Raw genomic sequence first — 11436 nt, 5'->3', positions numbered from 1 at the left:
TAATGTGAATATTCCCCATAGTCCCAATTCCATTAAAAAAAAAGTTATCGGGGAACTTTCAAAGTGATCGGTATAATCAGAGGTAATGCAAACGGATTTCTTGGGGGCATAGAGACAGCATTTGATTGCACAGAAAGAGAGTTGTAAGGGTTTCAGTCAATGTCAGCTCAGTATATTTTAAAAATACAAAACCAATACAAAATGAAAGGAGTAAGATAGTTGGTCCCATGAGGCACTCAGAAGGCAAAACCAGTTTTATTAACTTGAGATAATAATAAAAAATATCATTCCTTTTGGATCTATAAAATAAGATGCTCATTGGCCATCATCATCTTTACAAATGACTCTCTTGAACAATGATCTGATTTGTATAGTTTCTCAAAAAGAGACATCTCAAGCATATATCCACCCTTACTGTGTTTCTGTAGTCCTCCTTTCTGCCACTGGCCTTGGGCTTACACCAACATTGCCATCTGAATGGAATACTTGTCTAGAGCAATTGCTCAGCTCATGTTCATCTTGAAGACTCAGGAACAAGTAAACCTTTTCTACTTTCAGCACATGCTCTCCAACATCCTTCCTTGGCTCTATATCCATTAGCCCTAGAACCTGAACTGCAGAGACATATGGATTCTGGGATAGAACACCATTCTTACAAGCTCCTACATCCTGTGACTGTGGAGGTATAAGCGACTCAAGAGCACCGCCACCATGCCTTCCATGGAGACACTAGAAGATGTAAGACAAGAGCCTGCCAGAATTGCTCCAGAAATGATGTGTCCAGATCCCACCCTCTGAATGCTTCCTTTTTAATTTACTTTAAAACAAATGAATGTCTAGTATCAGGACTCTAAACATCTAGAGGGCCCAAAACATAGTCATTGTGGCTTTTCCCTAAAAAAGTCTCTACACTTTGATAGTGTAATAATTTTAAAAAAACTACAGAATCATAGCATATATGAAAATAGCTAGTAATAACAATTGATCCTGGACCTCTTGTCCTACTAAGCATCCTTTCCTTGAAGAGATTGATTTGCTCAGGTGAAGATGGTTTCTTTGTATAGCAGAGGTAGGGTGCCTGCATGGAAGATACGTGTCTGTGAGTTCCTTGACACATGCTTGCCATTGCCATGTACTCAGCTATCAAGTCAATTTGAATTAATGCCATGAGAAAAAAAAAATGAGAACATGAAGCTTCTGCCTTTACATTCCTAATCTCAGAAGATCAACATGAACTGAAGATCATTCGTAATCAACAGCCACATTTCCCTTTCTGTAGACATGGGATTCGCACAAAAACAGAAGCTTTTTAAAGTTCATGTAGTGGGACTTATTTAAAGGAGAGCCTATGGAATAGAATAATGAGTTTGAGGGTGTTCTGGGATACCCAGCAAGACTACATCTAAAAACATTAAATCAATGACAAAGCTACTACTGTGCAATTAAAAGATTTCAAATATGCTAAGTCCAATGGGATTCATGAATAAAGACAACTTTTAATACTTTTATATAAATTTCATATATGTTTGTTACAGAAAGGTAACTTAAGATGTGTATGAGTAAGTAGATGATGTATTAAATGACTGATTTAAGTGAACAAGTATTAGAATAAGGAAATTACACACTTGAAAGGAAAATTTCCCTGTGTCACTAATCTCTGGTCAAGCTCTATAGGTACTTACTCTCTCGGTCAACTTTTAGTAAGCTGTATATGAAACTGAGTAACTCTGTAGCGGACCACTAGATGGCAATATACACAAATAAATAGGCTTCCCCCAAATGCATCAAGCACAGCTTTCTTCAGAGGCTGTGTGTAAGCCAGACTTGCTTCAGAGGTGATGATACCACTTCTGAAATGAACTGTAGCAGGTGAACCTTGTGTGTTGGAGAGCAGTGATCTAACAACTATTGCTTTCCTCAAAGGAAAATACCTTATACTTATCTGATGGATGGTATGCTCTAGTTTGGAAACTGTCATTCATGTGATAGATAGTAGTTTTATGACAAATGAGTACCTCATAAGAGATCAGTCATTCTTTCTATTCCTGTTGTGAGAGGCAGAATGCAAAAGCAAGTATCTCTAGATGCTTGAACACAAGGGCTCTCAAAAGCTTCAACAATGTTGTTCGCGTTATACTCGATGTTTGTGTTGGCGATTTAGCAATTTTTAGGATAGATTAATCAGAATAACAAGACATCTGCCCCTCTCTACTTACACAACATTGAAGTTACATAAAACATCCAGTCCAGTTGTGATTTCTATAATTCCCGAATCCCAATACTGAAGAGGCATCTTCACATTTGTTTCAAGAGACAGCAGTGGACAACTCTTTCTTCCTCTTACATTTAAAGAATATCTGTCTGAACTCTTAAAAGTTAGAAAAAAGTCCTTGTTATAGATATTAGCCACTGTACTTGTTTAGGAGTACAGCATTCCCTTTGGATCAGTATTTTTACAAATGAATATTGTAATGGTTAGAAAATGTGATTGTAGAAATACATATCCAAAAGAAAGGATAAACGGCAGGAATAAAGAGCCTCTACAAGCATATCCACAGTCCTTTAATGACTAAGACAGAAGAGTCAGAATATCAAGAAGTAGCAGGATAGGAAAGGAAATGGGCAAGGTGACTCCTAACTGGAACCATTCTACATACTGGATACTTCCAGCCCCAAAGTAAGCCACAGTAGTATTTTGAAGGCTCTGGTTTGTCTAACTGTGTCTGGGACTGCTAAGTTTTCATTCTCCATCTGTTGAATGGTATTCCAACAGTAAAACAAACCGTGATAGTTCCAAGCAAAAACTCATACCTTGCAAAACTATTAATATTTTGTGGGATAAAAGAGCTAATTAAACTCTGTAAATACAATTGACTATTATTAAAGCAAAGATTAATGAAGGAAGAAAAACTACCAATTCCTTCAGCGGCATGGGTCTTGAGATCAATATAAGTAAAGTAGATTTACAACTAGCTGGAAGGCTGTAGTGTAGCCCCACCACCACCACCAGAGAACAAGATAACGATAATAAAAGGATGCCATCTCTCGGTGTATGGTGTACAACATCATGCAACCATGATACAAAGATAAGAGAGCCAAACAAATATAGGCATGTTGAAGTAATCACCTTTCAAATCAATGTTGCCAGGAAGATGCACTGTATTCCAGCAAAAGACTGGCTGGATGAATGGTCCAGGCCAGAGTCTCTTATATTCTTCAAATTGATGAATAAGACTGATGGCATCCCAATGGGAGGTTAGCATTCTGGAATCTTGAGATGATAGGATCTCACCCCATAGTTTACAGATCAGTAAAAGGGGCTACTGTGAGTTTCAATGTTTTTCCCAAGGTCACACAGCCGGACAGTGACCAACTCCATAATGATAATTGGTTTCCTGATTCCTAGTTCAAAAACTATTGCCCACAAACCACACTGCCTCTCAGACAGACAGCCACAAGATTAAATGAGCTTTACATAGAGAACTCTCCTCATGATAAGACCCAGAACAGAAAGACTGCCCAAAAAAGCAGAAAGAGCAGACATAGCCAGTGAGCACTTCAGTCTCTTTCACCACAGAATGGTAGATCAAAGGTAAAGGAAGTGAAGCCTATTGAACTAAGCTGGTGACCACATCCACCTCTTTACGAAAGAAAGGGAGGCAGGTCTAGTCAATACCAAATACTAACAGTATTGCTAACTAAAACAAAAGAAAATCTTTTTTTTTTTTACTAGAATATTTGTAATAATAATATTTTAAAAAACACTTGAACTTGCATATTACAAACACTTGTGGTACAGACATGTTTGAGTGGAGGAACATGAATCACTATCTTCCCCGCAATGCTACAGCTCTGCTCGCAAAGGATACCAACTGATATCCCCCATGGCATAAAGAATCTTAGTCATTCTCCATTTAGATTCTCCACTTCCCTGATACAAATGCCAACACTGGTCCAACGAGTTTCAGAAACAGAACACTGATGGGAACACTGATCTGAGACACCTGATGTACACGATTTATAGCAAAAGTGTATGATTTCTCTGTAAGTTACTAATCTGAAATAGACTCAACAAACCGTCCACAGCTTCAACTTCAAATGATTGGAACAAAAATAGAACGAGCCATGGACAGTGTCTGCATCCCTGTCCAATTTGATGTAAACAACGTTTGTAGAAATTGGGTTTGTTAAGAAAGTTTATCCATACATCTGGATAGCAATAAAAAGCGTTTCCTAGGAAACTGTAAGATCCTGTACCATACAGCATACAGCCCAACAAAGAGAAAAATTAGATTGATTTCTAAATTCAAGGTACAAATTTACACAATTTTTCTTAACTCCCTTGGTGGTGCTGTCCGAATGAAGTGGGCATGTACCTTGGTGGTTGTAACTGTCCCCCACCTTTCCTGCTGCCATCTTGCCTGAAAAGCGCCTTGGTTACATCTGGATTTCCTTCTCAGCTGTGGTTCCCCTGGACACAGACTCCCTGTGTAATTTTGTCACTCAATTTCAGTTCCAGTGTGGTCAATACTGCCCTTCTGTCGCTAAGGACACTACTGTTTCATGTCTTCCCATTTCTTCCAGGACAGCTGCCAGCATGCTCAGGTTTCCATCTGGGAAGTTTTGTGCTTCCCAAAGATCCAGGATCACGCCAGTTGGACTCGATTTGGTGGCAAAGTAATTCAAGTATCTGCAATTAGGAATGGGAAAATATGCTAAAAGGTGTGATTTACAGGTTTATTTACAGTATTATTCTCTCCTCTGCTTCTGGGATGAACCTGTCTTTCTTGAAGTATTTCAGTCCCACTGTGGGTTGTAGTGAATCTCACTATATGATCGCTCTGTACTTAATTAGATCAGCCCCAGACAGGTCACATGCTGTTTAACTTTGTTAACCTCAACTCTGAATAGGATAATTTAAGAGACAATGTGTCTGTGGGTTTTGTTCTAAACAGGAAATCAAGAGGCTTATGTTGTCTATCCAGCTCAAGCTCTGATGATCTTTGACAGGTCATGCCACATCTCTTGTTTGGGGGTGACAGCTACATTCTACAAAGTAGAGGCTCTCAGGGTCTCTTAATAGCTTAATACAAATGCTGTGTGAGCACGTAAATTATTCAGTACACAGTACGCCTTGTTCAACTGGTGATGAACAGTAATTACTGAATAGACATAGAACTTCGGAGGCCATAGCACATAAGCTGGACCAAGTAGATCACAAGGGATACTGATAAATGTCATATAACCCAGAGCTCCTCTTGGAACTATTTGGAAGCTCATGGTATGAGGTGTAGAGGCATGATGCATACTGTCAGAATGAAAATGTAAGCAGATATGTAGTGGGAAGGAAAAGAATAGGAATGCTGCTTTCTATCTAACTGTTTTCAGTCCTGGAAACCTCTGCTAAATAAAAACAATGAGTCTTCAAGCCTAGATACACTCACCTGTCAAGGTTGAGTTTATGAGCCAGCATCCTCCAGTCATGGCCTCTTGTCTGGGGGGCATCCAGGCTGCTGCATAGCTTCTGCCGGATAGGGAGAGGGATGCTGAAAGCACTTGGTCCTGTGACAGTGGTGATGGTACTTGCAGGATCCAACAGAGGCAAATCAATGCCAGTGGGTTCCTGTAGGAATAACACAGCTTTATTGTCAGAAGACAAATGCAATCCCTGTTGTACCAATCAACGTAAGGCTTGACTCCCAGTAAATTAAGATAGATACAGAGAATGAGTTCTGTTTTCCTCATGGAGGACAGCTTCTTCCTGGCTGGACTGGAAGTAGTGGGTCACTATGGGCAGTTGGGAACCACGAGGTGGACATTTGGAGGTAGTTTTGCAGAGCCTGTGCTCAGGAGTCATTGCTCAGGACTGGGCAGGACAGAAAGCTCTTTTGAGATTCTACAGTGCTTCCTTTAATGGGAATCTCCAGGAGAGAAGAGAGGAGATGACTGTTTCAGAAGGGTTAAATGTTGGAAATGTTTAAAGGAGCAATTGTTTCTGAATGAATAAATAGATCGGAGATGAGGAAGAGCTTCTGGAAACCATCTAACCCTAAAGGCATGCCCTGGGTGAACATTTAAAAAACTCCATCTAGACCTGTGAAGGTGGCTCTCTTCTGTTTTTTTTTTTTTTTTACAAAGAAAATGGTAAACAGAGAAACACAGAATATTGCTTTAGGGCAAGCCACTAATGGTGTCCTCTAATTGCTGAACTTCCTTGCTTATTTTTTAAAATCCAATTTTAGTAGAGAAAACCATAAATTGGCTCTTAAAATAGTTTCAGCTCATAAAACAGCACAAATGCAAAATCTAAATTTCATCGGCAAGAGACACTTGAATCATTTTCTGATCACTTGTGGTGGGCTGAAGGCAAGAGGAAATGCTGCCTGGGAACCATTATAATAATAACAGGAAACCTCCTAAACCTGCTTTAGTGTCTTCTTTTTAAAGCAGGTAACGGCTTGGTACACAATTAGTTGCTGGAGGATACACTAGCTGCAGAAATCCAGCCATCGAGATATCTGTGATAGCCTGCCAAGTGCTCAGCTTAGAGGCCAGTGCCACTGCTCTCAGAGCCCCGATGTCCTGCCCTGATTCTGATGTCTCTGAAGACTTGTCGGTGCTAGAGCTTTGAGGGGCAGGTGTGGGCTCAGCTGGAAGCCTCCCAAGTGTGGCCCACAGGGTGGTCTGCTTTTGGGGGATCAGTAGACAGTACTGATTTTTAATGTTCTGTAATCCTCCTAGACAGGGACCATTAAGGAGTTTGGGGACATTTTTGAGAAAAAAAAAAAAAAAAAAAAAAAAAAAAACTTTTAATCGTATAATAAATCACAGCCAAAACTATTGTGTATAAGCATTAGTAAAATAGATGCCACTGGCTCCTGGCTCCTCTTTGTTAGCTCTGGCTCCTTGGCTAAACTGTGGGCTGCATCTCAGAAGCCTCCAGCAGGGTTAGAAAACTCTGGTGAGACCAGCAGATCTTTCCCCTCAGGCACAGAGCTCTCCCAAGAAGCATGAGTTCCTAACCTCTGGGGTCACAGGGCTTCAGAAAGGCCAACAGAGAGTCACTGGGGGCATGTAGCAATGCTTACCCATGGACCCATGTTTGAGGTGTTTGAATTCAAGCATCACAGCAGTATGCAAGGGTATATTAGTATGTGGGAGCAGAAATGAGTTCCACACTGGTGCCCCATTTTAGAGACCCTCGCCCAGGTTCAAGTCTTCTTACTCCTTCATGGAAAATTATAATCTACTAACTACTCTTTAGACTACAAGAGGAACCTACCAGCCCCTGAAGTACATCCCCACCTGATTATCATTGGGTCACAGGGGAGGATAAAGTCTGCACAGGGAGGAAGTGGCTTGTGTAGCACTGACTCTTGTCCCCAAAGGGTCTCCTCCTCATGGTTGGCCACAGCATCTTCCTGCTGTTTGCCTGTCCACCACCATGCTCTCCTGTCAGCCTGTCCTCTTGATGTGCTCACTCATGTGTAGTATTCTTCCCCGCCCCTCTCCTGTTCCTTCACTGAGGGAAGAGTTTAATATCTTTTCTCTCACAGAAGTTCCAACCTTCAAATATTGTATCAGAGTGTGGGTTGTGTGTGTGTGTGCGTGTGAATTTATGGGTCCACATGCTTGTGTGTGCCTTTATACAGAGGCCAGATGACAATTGTGGGTGTCTTTCCTCAGGTACTATCCTTAGTTTTTGAGTCAGGATTTCTCATTAGTCCAGATCTCATCAATAATGCTCAGCCTGTTGAGCACAGGGAGCCTAGGGATTCTCTCTCTCCTCTCTTCCCCAGTCCTGGAATTATTAATGCACAATGGGGCATTTCTGGTGTTTTTTTGCTTTGTTTTGATTTTAGCATGGGTTCTGGAAATCAAAATCTGATACTTGGAGTTTATTAACTGAGCCAGCTCCAAATCCTAATATTTGGACATGTGTATAACTGTATTTAGGATTCTACTTTCATACAAGCATAAGGGTAAAATGATAGAATCTCATCACTCTTTTTAATCTCAGTGTTTTTTCTTATTTTTTTCTTTTTTCAAACACAATGCTCCATTTTATTTATGCACTTAGGAAGCTGGACTTTTAAAGATGGCAGCCATATTGTGAAAATATTTCTCACAAAGATTATTAATAAGGAAACTGAAAAATATATTGAATATGATAAAATATGAAGCTCTGATTTGACTTAATAGAAAGAAATGTTTCTGCAAAGATTTGGCTTTCCAGAATATATGGTATCTGGGCTTGGGGGGAGGTGAGGGGCGCAGGAGGAGATGTGGGAGGGAGAGTTATGGTTGGAATGTAAAGTTTCAAAAAAGAAATAAAAAATGTATTTACCATTGAATATTTACTAGTTGTTAGTGGAATTATCTTGAATTTGAACAGATAATTGACTTAATGAAGACCATACACTATTCCAGTTAATTCCTTTACTCCCAATGGCATTTCCAGTCTTCAGCTCTTATTACTTCACTTTCATGTCAATGTTTCCTTGTTGTTCTTTGTGAGAAAGGGGATCTCACACACACACACACACCCTTGTTGTTTTCTGTTTGACTAATTTTACTTCATGCCCTCTATCCAGTTCTAGTCATTTCAGGGCAAATTACAGGATTCCATTATTCCTTATGACTGAGTAATACTCCATTGTTATACATAACACTTTTACTTTATTTTGTTGCATCTGTGTCTTAACTCTTGGGGATTATGCTGTAACACACAAAAGGTTTGTAGGCATGTCTGACTGGTCACGGTGGTTTAATTTCCTCTGGTAATATACTTAGAATTGGGTCAGCTGGATCATGCACTAGACCATTTTTAATATTTTCAGGCACTTTTATAGTGACTGTACTAATTTACATTCCCATCAACAACATGAGTACCTTTTCGCCACATGCTCATTAGCATTTATTGTTTGTTACTTTGATCATAACCCTACTAACTGGGGTGAATGACATCACATGGTGGTTTTGACTTGTATTCCCTGATGGCCAACTTAGCACTTTTTCCTTGTCTGTTGGCTGTTTGTATTCTTCTCACTAGTGTCTTGGTCAGAATTTGCCCATTTTAAAACTTAAAATAATTTCTTCAGTTCCTGGTATTTTCTGGATGAGGACCTGTCACATCTCAAGCCGACATGTGCTTTCTCCCATGCTGTAGCTGTCCCTTCATCCAGTGATCATTTCTTTTGTGGTGCAAAACCTTTGTAATTGGAGATCATCCTAGCCATCAGTATTTGCTCTATTTTCTGTGCTTTTGGATTCCTATCCAGGAAATCAGCACCTTTACCCAAGTTTTGAGTTGTTCTTGCTGGGTTTTCTTCCTGTAGTGTCAAGTTTCAGGTCTGAATCCTTAGGCTTTGATCAAGTTGGGTTTGGTTTTGTATAGGGTGAGGAAGATTATGTCTCAGTCTTTTTCCTTTATGTGTTGGGTTTACCCAACATCACTTTGTCATTCCAAAGTGCATCTTTGGTGCCTCTGTTGAGAAGTATCCGGGTGTGAATGCAGGGGTTTACATCTGGGATGCAATGTTTTTAACTGATATATGTGTCTGTATGCTGATATTGCAATGTTTGGGCTTCTATGACTTTGCAGTATTTGTTAAATCTCAGGTATTGTAATGTTCCCAGCTTTGCTCTTTTCACTCAGGACTGCTTTAAGTACTTTAACAAGTTATTTTCCTTTCTTTTTATTTTAAAACAATCTTTTCTCGTTTTACATTTCAATTGCAGGTTTCACTCCCTCTCCTCCCCCTGCTGTCACCGCCTCCCCCCCCCCCACCCCAACCACTCTTCAGAGAGGTTAAGTCTTCCCATGGGAGTCAACAAAGTCTGGCCCATCACTTTGAGGCACGACCAGGGTGCCCTCCACCTCCACATCTAGGCTCAGCAAGGTATCCCTCCTTTAAGTTTATCCCAAGGTATTATTTTTTCCTTCTGTGGCTACTGTAAACCAGATTGTAATCATGACTTCTCTCTAAAATTAGTCAATGTGCATATGCCTCATTGCTTAATCAAAATGAGTGAGTAAACTTTTACAGAAAAAGTAATGCCAATCCTTCTCAAACTAGTCCAGTTTTCAGGAGAGGGCAGTTTTTTAAGTCGATTCTATACCAACATTGCTTTTTAAGGAAATCAGACATGCACATAGCCATGGACCTAAACCTATGACAAAAATGACATAAAAGCTAATTCTTCTTGGAGCAGGAACCCCTACAACAATGCTTCCCTCACTTCACAATCGGATCCCACCCCTTTCAGGTTTCCTTCCTACTGCCACTTAAGGGAGCAGCCCTTTGCCAGTTCTCTGCTTCATCTCATCTCTTAGATTTTGTTCTAAAGGGCATGTGCTGCAACATTCCCCTCCGTATGTATGGAGGATACCCTACTTAGTGTGTCTGCTCTCTAGTATTCTGCAGGTTCAGCCCTACCAGACTAGATGGACTATGACTTCCTTTGTTCTCTTAAATTTCTTGGCAAGCAGAGTGTTTTATTTGTTGTTTTATTAACAGGTCCCCCTATGGTACTCAACTCCCACTGTGCCTTGTACACTGAATTACTCAATTACTGTTTGCTGAAGTAGGAGGAAATACTTTTTGCTAGGGCAGGGAGACAATGAATCCTATTTCCAAGCTCCACCTGTAGAATGATGTGTTGTACTTCTTTCCAGCGAAGTATGAATGAGGGCTTCATTGGTTCATTGTTAAACCTTGAAGGTACAGAACGTCCAGCTTAAAGCAGGCATGGATCTCAGGAAGGTCTCATACAGTCAGCTCATCCTGTTCTTGCTGAGTCAGGAGCCAGCATTATTTTAGGTGGACATTACCCTACCTCCTAACCTGGCTACTCTGCCTGTGTCTATGAAACAAGCCCTGTACTGCTCTTTACTGACAGTATACCTTTAAGGGAGTCAGAATATATGTATATATTTATGTTTAAGTTTAATGTGGTAATGTAGTAACTGCAGTTTCCATTAGCATTTCCTTTTCTTGCAGGTAAAATTAGAGATTACTCTTACAGAATGTTTATTACAATAATCTTTTATGATGTTGGTACCATCTGCTTATGATGTTATAACTCTCTTAGTTAAACATAAGATTTTTCAGCATTAACCAAACATCTGTTCTGGGTGCTCATAGACATTCCATGCATCACACATGTGCTCTACGACTAGAGTACATCTCCAGCCACACCTTTAGGGAGATGGTGGTATTCTTCATATAGACCATGGTAGCCATGACACCCCTTTACATCTTAAGATTTATTATTTATTTCTATTGGATGTAATATATATATATATATATATATATATATATATATATATATATATACCACCTTGTACAGTGTGCCCCAGAGAATAGAAAAGAGTCGTAGATTTCCTGGAACTGGAGTTACAGATACTTGTGAACTGCAGTGTGGATATGGAAT

The 11436-nt window shown here is 40.0% G+C and overlaps 1 protein-coding gene across 2 annotated transcripts in view; it reads right to left on the bottom strand.

The window, feature by feature from the left end:
- Positions 1-3245: 3245 nt before the first annotated feature.
- Positions 3246-11436, bottom strand: part of Unc5c (unc-5 netrin receptor C) — a 346547-nt gene continuing 338356 nt past the window's right edge. The window contains exons 16-17 of one of the 2 annotated variants that reach the window (XM_051194505.1): positions 5445-5623; positions 3246-4690 (exon numbers count right to left, since the gene is read on the bottom strand). In XM_051194505.1, coding sequence (XP_051050462.1) covers positions 4525-4690; positions 5445-5623 — 345 coding nt within the window. In that variant the 3' untranslated portion in view covers positions 3246-4524. The remainder of the gene's footprint in view (positions 4691-5444; positions 5624-11436) is intronic. The other variant, XM_051194512.1, reaches the window with a different exon arrangement.

This window comes from Phodopus roborovskii, unplaced genomic scaffold (genome assembly GCF_943737965.1).
Source record: "Phodopus roborovskii unplaced genomic scaffold, PHOROB, whole genome shotgun sequence".
NCBI lineage: Eukaryota > Metazoa > Chordata > Mammalia > Rodentia > Cricetidae > Phodopus > Phodopus roborovskii.
Note: the sequence above shows the minus strand (reverse complement) of the source record. Positions and strands in the feature narration are given on the sequence as shown.